The sequence below is a fragment of the Erinaceus europaeus genome, chromosome 13, assembly GCF_950295315.1.
Source record: "Erinaceus europaeus chromosome 13, mEriEur2.1, whole genome shotgun sequence".
In the NCBI taxonomy this organism is placed as follows: domain Eukaryota; kingdom Metazoa; phylum Chordata; class Mammalia; order Eulipotyphla; family Erinaceidae; genus Erinaceus; species Erinaceus europaeus.
In genome coordinates, this window is record NC_080174.1 from 18584773 (window position 1) to 18598839 (window position 14067).

The 14067-nt window shown below is 40.2% G+C and overlaps 1 protein-coding gene across 4 annotated transcripts in view; it reads right to left on the reverse strand.

Annotated features, from left to right (window-relative positions):
• COL12A1 (collagen type XII alpha 1 chain) overlaps positions 1-14067 on the reverse strand; it is a 145168-nt gene that overhangs the window by 86389 nt on the left and 44712 nt on the right. For 3 of the 4 annotated variants that reach the window (XM_060205391.1, XM_007516304.3, XM_060205392.1), the window contains 7 exons: positions 13417-13689; positions 6776-7042; positions 5794-5986; positions 3522-3643; positions 1226-1375; positions 1025-1144; positions 758-922 (listed from right to left, as the gene is read on the reverse strand). In XM_060205391.1, the coding sequence (XP_060061374.1) occupies positions 758-922; positions 1025-1144; positions 1226-1375; positions 3522-3643; positions 5794-5986; positions 6776-7042; positions 13417-13689 (1290 nt within the window). The remainder of the gene's footprint in view (positions 1-757; positions 923-1024; positions 1145-1225; positions 1376-3521; positions 3644-5793; positions 5987-6775; positions 7043-13416; positions 13690-14067) is intronic. The other variant, XM_060205393.1, reaches the window with a different exon arrangement.

Genomic DNA, 14067 nt, shown 5'->3' on the forward strand with positions numbered 1-14067 from the left:
GTTATGTACTTCTTTATTTAGAAGTGGTTGGGAGGGATAGCCTAATGGCTACACAAAAAGCCTGAGGTACCAAAATTCCAAGTTCAGTCTTCCCCACCACCATAACCAGAGATGAGTAGTGCTAGGAGGAGTAGGAGGCACAGAAGAAGTGAAAGAAAGGGAAGAGCGATACACCTCACTGAGCAAAAATAAAGAATAAATATAAAGCTGTGAGAAACCAAATAACCCTACTAATAGTACATTTGTCTTCAACCCATTACTTCTTTCCAAGAAGCTATGCAGTTTTGTCTCATTATATATATTTTTTAAATGAATAAAAAGGGAGACGGGCAGTAGCACAGCCAGTTAAGCGCACTTGGCGCAAGGGCCGGCATAAGGATCCCGATTCAAGCCCCTGGCTCCCCACCTGCAGGGGAATTGCTTCACAGGCGGTGAAGCAGGTCTGCAGGAGTGTATCATTCTCTCTCCCTCTCTGTCTTCCCCTCCTCTCTCCACTTCTCTCTGTCCTATCCAACAATAACGACATCAATAACAATAATAACTACAACAAGGGCAACAAAAACGGAATAAATATTTTTTTTAAATGAATAAAAAGGATTAACTTGTTGGCGTGTCATTTTGACAGATCATGTAGTAAAGAAGATGTGGCTTGTTTTGTTGTTGTTTTTTTTTTTAAACATCAGAAAATATTTTAACGACAGAGTATCCTCAGGGCATCTGTAACCCTGGGGCCATTTCTATCCTTTTCAGCACTTACCAATAGCAAACAGTTCCACACCTTCATCCTTGAGTTTTTTTGAAGGGGCCTCCACATCATCTTGTGATTTTCCATCAGTGATGAGAACACCAATTTTTCTAGCACGAGGTCTCATGCCAACTTGGGTTTTAAAGTTCTGTTGGCGAATGAAATTCAAAGCCATGCCTAGTGGGATTTTCAGAAGAGACTCAAGTCACACAATTAACTAGTCAGAAACTCTGACCTAGAAGCAAGACCTACGTTGAGTACCAGACAAGCCTGACTCACCTGTGAGAGTATTGCCTCCCTTGTATGGTAAGTTCGCCACCGCTTGCAGCAGGCTATTCTTGTCTCTGTGAGCATTCAGCTGCCATTCTATTCTGGGATCCCCGCTGTACTGAGCAAGAGCTAAAACACCACCACTGGCATTAGTATATAAAGAAGAACATAGTGAAAAGGGCTACAAGTCTTCAGTTTTGTCCTACCTACCAATCTGCACTCTCTTGGGGCCAATTTCAAAGACTTCCACAATTCGAGAAATGAAACTCCTCACAGTTTTGAAATTTGCCCGGCCAATGCTCCAAGACCCATCGACCAGCAACACAATGTCTGCTTCAGCTCTGGTGAGACACTCCATCCCTAACAGAACAATCACGAAACATGACAAAATAAGGTACAAGTTCTTCAGTTACTCCCTAGCCACCCCTCAGCTACCCCTGCATGCCCACTGTTACCTAGTTGTTTTCAATTCTTTAGCTAACCTCAGTGATTTGGAACTTCAGACTGTAACTATCTATACAATTTACTCACTTCAAACAGTATTCACACCAATCCCCCCACTAGTAGAAAATCTGTCCTTCATATTCAAGTGTATTCACTGGTCACAGGTATACATAGACTTGGAGACTTAAAATTAAGCCAACATTGTACATTTGAATGGGCTTACAAAGCCAAGAGTTGAAATAATTGGCTCTGTAACCATCTAACCATAAAGCATCAATAATTTTAATAAAATGCTCTATTATCTCAAATTTAGATATTGCATTTTTCTACAGTATTTAATGGGTATGTAGAAGGCTAACTGATTGAATTTATGTAAAAATACATAAATTAGAAAGGGATTTTGTAAACCAAAAATATCTTTCAGAATAATTAATCTTCCAGGTAGCTTTTATATATATTATGGAAGATTAGACACTGGACTTTTAAAATCAAACTTTCTGACATAAAGATGTATTACTTTAAATATCGGATAGCTCTTATACATAAATTGTGTTATTAGTAACTTAACTGCATCACCTATGAATAACAACCAATTAAATACAAATGATGAAGTTTGCACATTTAAAAAATCAAGAAAGAAAGACAACGTAGGAAAGTAGGCAGACAAATACATGAATTGAGAGCTGTGGAGACAGCAAGCACAAACATTCATACAAAGCTAGAGTGCCTTGGAAAGAGAGAATAATCCCAATATCCTCAGTGCACAAGCTACAAAATAAAAATATAAGTCAGTTAATATCATCATAGGAGAAACAATAAAACATCAATGCAAAACAGTAACATTTGGGTATTTCGATTTTATCCTCGTCCACATGTTTAAATATTCTCTTTTCCAGAAATCTATGTTGCTTACTAATCATAAATTTTCCAGTTTCTTGTCAAGGAAGCATATGAATTTAATAGTATAAAAAATTATTGAGAAATAGTAATTGCTACTCAACAAATTACAAAGATACCATTCACGCACTGTACACTACATTAGGCTTGATGATTCCCAGATTCCGTGCAAAAGCACCGAAGTCTTTGCAAGCCTGCTCTTCTCAAATCTACTCTTTTTTGAACAAATTATAAATGTATACATGACGCACACGCACGCACGCACACACACACACACACACACACGCACGTGTGTGCATGTATATATACATATATGACTTTCACCTCTAGTATTTTTTTGTTTGTTTGTTTGTTTGCCTCCAGGGTTATTGCTGGGGCTAGGTGACTGAAATACAAATCCACTGCTCCTGGAGGCTATTTTTTCCCACTTTGTTGCCCTTGTTGCTGCCCTTGTTGTCATTATTGTTATTGTTGCCACTGATGTTGCTGTTGCTGGACAGGACAGAGAGAAATCGAGAGGAGGGGAAGACAGAGAGGGGGAGAGAAAGATAGACACCTGCAGACCTGCTTCACAGCTTGTGAAGCAACCCCTAGCAGGTGGGGAACCGGGGGCTCGAACCAGGATCCTTAAGCCGGCCCTTGTGCTTTGTACCGTGTGCGCTTAACCTGCTGCGCTACCGCCCAACCCCTCCCTCCTCTAGGATATTCTAACCTAGCTTCCTGGACATCGAAGACATAAACATGGCAGGGGCAGAAAAATCTAGAGATATATGTTATCATTTTGTTTCCCATTCTTTGGCTGCTGACCTATTCATATAATTATTCTGACTGTCCAGCCCAAATAAATCATTTCTACATCTACTCTAACAGTATGAGGCTGAACTTTAGTCATCAAACAGAAATAAAAGGCACATGATCTACTCATAGTCAAATTCTTCTTTGACTAATGCAAATGCTAACAAGAAAAACTTTTTTAAATCAATTGTCAGAAGCAGACTAAGCAGAAAGGATATTTGAAGAACTTGTTTGAGTACATAAATTATTTCAGTAAACTTTTAACATTTTATAGTCATTTTTTTTCATCATAAGCTTAACTACACAATCCACATTTGAAATAGTTTCATAGCACTCAGTTGTCCTAAGGAAATGTAGCTTAATTTCTTACCAGAGGATAAAATTGGCATTACAGTTGTGTCAGAAAGAGTTGTCATTTCTTGTCCAACAAGTGGTGAACTTTCTCCTCCATCAAACATTCCAAAAACATTTACTTTATAGGTGGTACCCGCCCTGAAATGCAAAAATAGAGAGTCTGTGTGTATAAAAGGTACAAGCAGTAACCTTACTTTTTTGCTTTGGTTTGCTTTTCTCATTGAGAGAGAAGCTCATCTTGATTTCCAAACTTGGATTCTGAGGAAATGATAACGCACAACACAGTAAGGGAACAAAATTACCATCCTTCATACTCTCTGCTTACTGTGTGAGTTATCAAGGGAAACTAGCCAAGAGGATAGATCGTAGGAGTTCACAGCATCAGTTTCCACCCTGTTTTTATATCAGACACAAAAGCCCCCAAAAGACACTCAGACTCTTTACTCTCGCTATTTCCAAGGAACAGGCTTTCAAAAAAACAAAAATGACTTAAACGTTGTACTGTACAAGGTAGCATAAGGTGTCTTGTGCAACGACGGGAATTCCTCAGTCTGAATAAATTCTACCCTCACTACTTTGATTTAAAAGAAAATAATGAGCATTTCCATAGACTTCAATATTACTGAATGAATGGTTGAAACAAACAAGTTTTCAAAAAGAGACTGCACAGTAGATCATGCTTTGTACTATAATGAATGTGGGGCACTGTTCAAACTCAAACTTCCTTGTTTCCCACTGCGCAGCCTGAAGCATGACCTTTAACCAATCCAGCTTTCCCTGATCCTGCCAGCTGGCAGCCAGCATGACGTCCTGCCTTCTCTCCACCACAGCCCACCCTGAAAGAGGACTCACACTGGGCATCTCAGCGTGAGTCACCTGAGCCTTGCCAGAAAGCAAAGAACCTCCTCACATTTCCATAGAGCTGGTTGGAAGACAGGCTGATTTTGGTGAAATCATGTAATATTGACATTCATCTTTACATTCTTCCAGATCACTTACTAAAAAGTCATTAAAACATTATTGAGAAATAATCTGCCCATGCCTAAAGTCAGGCTTCTGAAATCAAACTGTACTTCATCAGGTACCAAGAATAAGAAAGCCATGTCAGGCTGGGGGTACGGATCAACCTGCCAACGCCAAGAAGAGAAGCCGTTACAGAATCCAGAACTCCCTCCTTCAGCACCCCAAAAAGAATTCTGGATCATACCCCCAGAGAGGGGTGGGAATGTTAGGGGAAGATGGCCAGAGGGCTCTGAACCCCAATTTCATCAAGACCTGGAACATTTGTCACCATGAATCTTTATTTTTATACCATTACTCAAAGAGAAGAGAATCTGGAAAACACCAAAGGAAATCAGGCACTGTTTTACTTATCGGTGAAGGAAGAGGAAAAGGGAAGGACAGTCTGAAATATTAATAGGTGTTGGGGTGTGACTTAGAAAGGAAGTGAATAAAAAAATGGGCAGTAGATAGATAGACAGACAGACAGATTTAAATATATAGTGGAATCATATCTGTGACCTTGGGAGAACTACTGCACTTTCCACAGGAGGAGGAAGGGGACGCAGGACGCTGGTGGTAGGAATGGTGTGGAATTATACCCATATTATGTTGTAATTTTGTGAATCACTAATAAAATTAATAAAATAAAAAAAAGAAAAAGAAAGGAGTCATGTCAAATGACTGGAGATATGGTTCAATGGCAGAGCACAGGACGAGCATGTGTGAAGCTGTAGGTTTGATCCCTGGCAGCATTTACTTTATGCTAGAGCAGTGCTCTGGCCTTTGTCTTGTGCCATCTCTCCCTCTGTCTCTCTCTCCCTCCCTCCCTCTCTCTCCCCAGAAGCAAACAAATGAATATTTTTTAAATATATTTTGGTGATTTAAATACTTTGATAGTAGAAATATAAGTGATCATCTGTAATTAGTTTATGAATTGACTTCAGTTAGTATTTCAGCATGAATTGGGTACAGTTAATTCTCAGCATATGCTGAGTACAGTTAAGTTTCTTATTAGTGATTTAATAATGATTAATAAGATTTGTAGGATAAGGCAGGTACAATTCCATATAATTTACACCACCCGAGTTCTACATCCCCTCCACTGGAAGTTTCACTATACTTTATCCCTCTAGGAGTATGGACCAAAGATCTCTATGGAGTGCAGAAGGCAGGAGGTCTGGCTTCTGTAATTGCTTCTCCACCGGACATAGACATGGACAGGTGGATCCATACTCCCAGCCTGTTTCTATCTTTCCCTAGTGAGGTAGAGTACAGATAGGTCTTACCTAAGTTCCTCCAAAACCACGGTGTTGTCATATGGTCCAACCACTAACTCCCCCAGTCTTCTGTCATCCCCTGTAGGGTGGAACGTGACTTTATAACCCTTCACTTCTCCAGGGGCAGGCTCCCAAGTCACTCGGAAACTTGACATGGTGGAATCAGATGTTTTGAGGTTTCTGGGTGACTTGAATCTGGAAGCTGTAATGACAAAAAAAAAAAAAAAACCTTCAAAAATCAGCCATAAGATTAGGCCTTGGGCCTTTTACTACCCTCAGTAGTAAATCAGATTTTTTTATATTTTTTTATATTTATTTATTCCCTTTTGTTGCCCTTGCTTTATTGTTGTAGGTTATACTTATTATTGTTGTTGTTACTGATGTCATCATTGTTGGACAGGACAGAGAGAAATGAAGAGAGGAGGGGAAGACAGAGAGGAGAGAAAGACACCTGCAGACCTGCTTCACTGCCTGTGAAGCAACTCCCCCGCAGATAGGGAATCGGGGGGGGCTCAAACTGAGAATCCTTACTCCAGTCCTTGTGCTTTGTGCCACCTGCACTTAACCCGCTGTGCGGTAGCTCAACTCCCCATAAATCAGATTTTTAAGTCACATGTAAAGTACATGGGAACCACCACAAACCTAGCACTTCAAAATGTATATTTACAGAAACAGTCAAGACTGGTAGCACACGATATAATTAATATCCAGTCAAAGCCCTGACAATGATGTGCTACCCAAACAGAAATGTAAAACAGTTTTACAATTCAGAAGTTTAGGATTAGAATATTAGTATATAGCATCACCTCACCAGGAACTAGATTGGGTAAAATACTAAGCTAATTAGGCACTTATCCAATAATGATAGATTGTCACAAGAAATCCATTTTAGATATTAGGAATGAAGCAGGTGTAATCAAGTCTTCCTCTAAAATATCATATTATTTCCACCTCCAAAAAAAAACAAAAAGGTATTATTATTCCCATATACCTGTTGTTCCTGATCCTTGCCTGACCTTTCCTTCTCCCGTCTTGTAAATGGGGAGGACTGTGATATCATACGTAGTCTGGGGTTGTAGACGTTTTAACACAGTTGAGGTGGCTGTAGGAGGCATTTTAACAACCATTTGCCTTCCTCCCCCACGGGGACGATACATAACACGGTAGTTGACCACTCTGCCCGGTGCCGGTTTCCAAGTAACTCTCATCGTGCCTTCTGTTTCTTCATCCACTTTCAAAGTTTTAGAGTCTTGTGATACTGTATGAGAAAAGCAAAGGTTACAGTGTCCACCACATTGGCAATAATCTCCATCAACTCTCTCATTTATGTGAAATAAAACTAGTTGTGGATTCTGATCTGTGTGCACTGCTGCCTCATTCTATAATGGAGTTGCTCAAAAACACATAATGGCGGGTGAACCTAATCTCAATAAGATCACAGTAAGATGTTTTTATCTGGATATAAATTTTTTAAAAATGGAAGTAAATATTGGAAGGATTTCCTACTTGCATTCCAAAGACCTTTCTAAAGAAAACATCCATTTCTGGAGACGAGCTTTGAAAAAATTTATTACATTTCCGTCTGTAAGGAATTCCTCATGTAATCATGTTGTGGAGAATATTAAAAATCATGAATTCAAGGATAAAAAAAAATGTTTCTTGGATCTTTTTTAGAAGAAAATATAATCCACAAAGAAGCAAACAAAATGACGATGACTAAAACTATTTTTTAAGAGTATGAATGCAAAGATAAAACGAACGAATATAGAAATACTTCAAGGACTTGAAAGATAAATTAGTAAACACTGTCTTAGGAAACATTGTGGGGGCCGAGTGGTACTGCAGCGAGTTAAGTGCACATGGCACAAAACGCAAGGACCCTGGTTCAGATCCCTAAATCTCCACCTGCAGGGGGGCAGGGTCGCTTCACAATCGGTGAAGCAGGTCTGCAGGTGTCCATCTTTCTCTCTCCCTCTCTGTCTCCCTTCCTCTCTAGATTTCTCTCTGTCCTATCCAACAACAGCAGCAGCAGCACTGCCAACAGTAATAATAATGACAACAAGGGTAACAACAAGGGCAACAAAAAGGGAAAAATGGCCTCCAGGAGCAGTGGATTCACAGTGCAGGCACTGAGCCCCAGCAGTAACTCTGGAGGCAAAAAACAAACAACAACAACAAAACAAAAAAACAGAGGAAACACTGTATGGGAAAAAACGTTTGATTAATATATAATCACTACTACTTATTATCGATAACTCTACTGACATTTCAGAAACAACTATATCCAAAACAGGTCATCAAACAGCCAACACCATGTCCTTTCCTGACACATAGTCAATGATGATGAGCAGGCATCCAGTTTGATCATCTTAACAGTCAATAGTCTGAGCATGTTCTGTAAGAGACTAAGCTAAAGGAAGGATTGCAGAGAAGCTTTCTTGGTCCTAAGACAAATTGTCGGGTTCAATCCCCTACACCACCATAAGCCAGAACTGAGCAGTGTTCTGGTTAAAAAAGGAGGGGGAGGAGAAGGAGAAGGAGGAGGGGAAGAGGAGGAGGGAAGGAGGAGAGGAGGGAGAGAGAGAGAAGAAGGAGGAGTAGGAGGAGGAGGAGAAGAAGTGGAAGAAGAGGAGGAAGAGGAGGAGGAGGAGAAATGACATAATAAAAGAGTTACTCCCACTCAGGAAAGAAGCATTTAGATGGAGAAACAGGAGCAATTCCTGTAGTTGACACTTGAACTGGAATGTCCCCCAGCACACAGTGGAAAACCTCACATTCTTGGGATATCAGGTAGATTTTGTTGCCAATTGAAGTTTTCTTTTTTTTTTTTTTTAAACCAGAGCACTGTTCAGCTCTGGTTTATGGGTTTATGATGGTGCGGGAGATTGAACCTGGGGCTTTGGAGCCTCAGGCATGAGAGTCTGTTTGCATAACCATTATGCTATCTACCCTCCGCCCACCGCCAATTGAAGTTAAATTAGCCCTAAAGGCTTATCTGGTCTACCTCTCACAGAGTTTGACACAGCTCCCCTACGAAGATATCCAGCCCACAAGAAAGCTTCAGAAATAGCAAACTGATTCCAAGTAACTCCTTAGATATCAGAAAAAAACTGAAAGATTTCCTTTAAGGGTGTTTTTACCTTTCAGTTGTGGGGGAAAGCATTCTCCAGAGAACTTTCATGAAGAGCTGAGAAATTGCACCCATATCTCAACAACTGCACTCAACACCCCCAGCCATAAAGGTGACTTTAAAAAGAATGTGAAAGCATCTACAAAGTAAAATTTAAAGTGTTTGGTAGAAAAAATATGACCCATATCAATAATTTTGTCTCCCCAAAAAACTTACGTTTAAAACTTTGACTTCTGACAGGATATTTATAGATAGGAACTTTGAGAAGATCTTTAGGGATAAGTGATGTGATAAAGATGAAGTAGTAGCCTGATAGTATTGGTGTCCTTATAGGAGGAAGAGGAAACCCCAGAAGTGCTCTCTCCACACATAAATAGAAACTCCACACAATTCCCACAATTTTCCTATAGAAAGGTCATGTGAGGTCACACCAGTAAGAGAACCTTTATCAGAAACTAAATTTTGCTACCACTCCAGAGCAGTGAGCTATTTCTATTGTTTAAATCACCAGTTATGTTATAGTAGCCAGAGCTAAAAACACATCATAAATTAAATAATCAATCAATAGAAACAGTACTTAAAGTGACATATATCCCAGAATTAGTCAAAAGTAATATGACACATAAAGAAAGGACTACAAACGTTGTATAAGGGCAAGAGACTAGCTCACTTACTGGTGGCCTTTTTAATTTTATTTTTTTAATTTTTTTCCCCTTTTGTTGCCCTTTTTTATAGTCTTCGTCATTGTTGTTATTATTGTTGTTGTTATTGCTGTTGTTGTTGTTGGATAGGACAGAGAGAAATAGAGAGAGGAGGGGAAGACAGAGAGGGGGAGAGAAAGACACCTGCAGACCTGCTTCACCTCCTGTGAAGCGAACACCCTGCAGGTGGAGAGCCAGGGGCTCAAACCGGGATCCTTCCGCAGGTTCTTATACTTCACCATATGCACTTAACTCAGTGCGCCACTGCCCAGCTCCCATAATGGTGGCATTTTTGGCCACTATCAGACCACCCTAATATCCTGGGTCCTAGGCAGAGAGTCCTTGGATTCCCCTATAGATACTATGGGCCATTCTGGTTTCTCTTCAGATCGCATAAATCTTTCACCTTTTACTATGGGCCTAGACTTCTAATAGATCCTCTCTCTACCATCACTAGCCACATCCATTGGGAATGTCATCAGATGCCCTTTGGTGAGCTTCTTCAGGACCATACCCTCACTATGAACTAGCAATGGTAGGGATGCCCCATTCTCTAAAGAGAGGCTGGACCATCCTACTCTGCCACTTGAGAAAGATTGGTTCTGAAGTGGGTGCAGCCTAGAACATTCCCAGCTCTGATCATGGACTGGGATCTCAGAAGTTATAGAGGCTCCTGTGCTAAATATGAATACGATATGGGCCCCAGGTTAGATGGATGAGGTAAATAGTTAATTGTGTTTATGTATTTTCTTCAAGTTTGTGAGAAACCTTAATCCTGCTAGCTAGCTCTGTTTTCAATTCTGATGCCATCTTCCCAGACAATGTTTCTAGTCCACCTACAGGTTAGCTGTCAAGCTCAAGCAACAATTACTAAGACATAGGCCCCTAGGAACATACGTAAAATAGATGTCCTAGCTTCCTTCCACCCTAAGGCCCCTACTTTGATCTACTCTATTCCTACTTGATGGCTCCTATTTATTAAACATTTTTTCCTCCTTTCCATTTCACTGCTTTTCAACCAGCAAGTCCCAGATGCTACTATGATTTCATCATGACTTCCCTGGACAGATGATCTCATCCATGCTTCTAGAAACCTCAGCTCTCCAAAGGTAGAGGAAAATAGAAACAGCCTGGGGCCCCATAATTATCCTGGGTCCATACTCCCAGAGGGATAAAGAATAAGAAAGTTATTAGGGAAGGGGATGGGATACAGAATTCTGGTGGTGGGAATTGTGTGGAGATGTACGCCTCTTATCCTATGGTTTTTGCCAGTGTTTCCTATTTATAAATAATTTTTTAAAAGAACTGAGGCATAATCTTTCTTTTCCTCTGAAGCTATAAAATGATTGTATAGATTAATCCTTACAGGTGTTAAACAATGGTACTTGGAAAATTGAAATAAATGCCCATCCTTATTAGGGAAGCATTTTTTTAATTATCTTTATTTATTTACTGGCTAGAGACAGCCAGAAATTGAGAAGGAAAGGGGAGATAGAGAAGGAGACAGAGGGGAGTCGGGCTGTAGCGCAGCGGGTTAAGCGCAGGTGGCGCAAAGCACAAGGACCAGCATAAGGATCCCGGTTCGAACCCCGGCTCCCCACCTGCAGGGGAGTCGCTTCACAGGCGGTGAAGCAGGTCTGCAGGTGTCTATCTTTCTCTCCTCCTCTCTGTCTTCCCCTCCTCTCTCCATTTCTCTCTGTCCTATCTAACAACGACAACAACAATAATAACTACAACAATAAAACAACAAGGGCAACAAAAGGGAATAAATAAATAAAATAAATATAAAAAAAAAGAGAAGGAGACAGAGAGACACCTGCAGCCCTGCTTCACCACTTGCAAAGCTTTCCTCCTGCAGGTGGGGACCGGGGGCTGGAACCCGGGTCCTTGTGCACTGTAACATGTGCACTCAACCAGGTGCACCACGGCCCAGCCCCAGGGAAGCATTTTTAAACATTACTAACATACACACAGGATTTTGTTGCTGCATGCATACAACAATTAGAAATAAAAATGCAAGAAATTATTCTGTGAAAAAAAAAACTATTTTTTCTCCCTTCCTTCCTTCCTTCCTTCCTTCCTAATTTGATCATGGTATACAATATTATACCATTTCATTTCACAGATACAATCTGATACAAACCACATTTCTGTTCCTCCCCACTTCAATCTATAACCAACACAGTTCTCACAAAGTTTGAAAGATAGTTAGTTGTTTTCATCTTTTTATCCAAAACAGGGCTTTCTGGGTCAAGGAGATAGCTCAATATTAGAATATAACACTGGCATGTGTAAGTCCCTGTCATGATATTATGTCAGAGCTTCTCTCTCTCTCTCTCTCTCTCTCTCTCTCTCCATCTAGCCAACAATAAGTTTATTCACACATTAAAATGAGAGTCATCACATGCTAGCAACAATGGTACAACACCACTCTTGATTAATAAAAATAGCTTTTGCAGGGGACTGGTAGTGACACGGATAAAGTGCGCCTGTTACCATGAGCAAGGACCCAGGTTCAAATCTCCACTGCCTATCTACAGGGAGGAAGCTTCAGAAGCAATGAAGCAGAGCTGCAGGTCTCTTCCTTTCTTTCTTCATCCCCCCCACCACCAGTTTTTGTCTCTGTTTTTAAAAATGATAAAACATTTCACCAGCAAAGAACTCACAATTCAGAAGCTACAAAGAAGAGACAGGATGCAATGATCTGCAAATGTTCCAAACAGCTGCTGCTGTGTAAAAACATAAGGACACTGAATTCCAAGCATTTTGTTGTGCTTATGTACTCTGGAGAGGCCCGACACTAGGGAATGGATTCTTCACTTTCTTATACTAGAGCTGCAGTAATCGGAAAGTTACATTCTGCTGGGAAGGTTAGCTAGGGCATTAGTAGCCTATTCATGTGGCCAGGTTTCCTCACAGAATGATTTTAAGGTAATAAGACCTATTAAAATAGTGCTCAGATGTCCAATAGTCAGTTCTAGCCAGCAACACTGAAGTCGATAGTCCTTTTAAGACCTTGTGTTGGACTTCACTGTTATCACTTCTATAGTCATTGCCCTCCGTTTGCCCTTATAGATGCTGTTCATTTTACTAAAATGCTTGTCTTTTGTTAAGATTGACTAGATTGTGTAAGAACCGGGGTTCAAGTCCCCAGTCCTCACCAGCAGAAAAAAAGCTTCACAAATAGTGAAGCAGAACTGTAGATGTCTCTCTTTCCTTCTCTAGTCCCACTTCCTCTCTCAGTTTCTCTTTCCCTTTCAAATAAAAAAAGTTAATTAAAAAAAAAAAAAAAGATTAACTAAATTGCTTATCTAGTTGATCATTCCACCAGAAAATAAAAGAAAATGACAAGTGACAAGTCATTGGAATAGATTCAGTATTTAAAACCTGATATAGATATATATGAATTTTTATTTATAAAAAGGAAACACTGACAAAAACCATAGGATAAGACACAATTCCCACTACCAGAACTCCATATCCCATCCCCTTCCCTGATAGCTTTCCTAGTCTTTATCCCTCTGGGAGTCTGGACCCAGGGTCATTATGGGGTGCAGAAGGTGAAAGGTGAACACAGGCATTGACAGGTCGACCCATAATCCCAGCCCGTATCTCTCTTTCCCTAGTGAGGTCGGGCTCTGGATATAATTTTTAGATAGAAAAGGAACCTATATTTACAGTTTTAAAGGTCATAATTTCTCAGTCATCATTTTTATGTAGAGGAAAAAAATAGGAAGTGTCAAGTGATGACAGTTAGTAGATAGCACCAATATACCCAAATGTACTCATGATGTTACATACATTCAGTTGTGACTTCTCCATTCAATGGTTCTCCTTCACCACTGCTGTAAGTTGCAAAGACTGAAATTTTGTATTTGGTCTCAGGTTGCAGATTTTCAATCACAGTATGAATTGTGTCTCCAGGAAGACTTTTCTCGCCAGTCTCAATATCATCATAAAGTGATTTCCACGAGACTCTGTAGCCTCGAACCATTCCTGGAGCAGAAGTCCAGTAAGCCCCTATTGAGGTGTCTGTGATATCTTTTGTAATCAAATCCTGAGGTGAACCGCGCTCTAGAACAGAAAAAGAAGGGGACAACTTTTTAGTGTCTACTAGGTAGGTCTAGGTAGTGTCTACTAGGTACTACTCATTAATTTTGGTAGATTTCTTAACCTTCTAGATTTAAATCAGTGTGTCTAACATTGTGCATTTCTTCTTTCTGAGATTTCTCTAAATGGAAGAAAGGGGTTAGGATATGCCCTTTGCTAGAAATGGACCTACCCTATGACCCTGTAATTCCTCTCCTGGAAATATATCCTAAGGAACTCAACACACCCATTCAAAAAGATCTGTGTACACATATGTTCTTAGCAGCACAGTTTGTAATAGCCAAAACCTGGAAGCAATCCAGGTGTCCAACAACAGATGAGTGGCTGAGCAAGTTGTGGTAT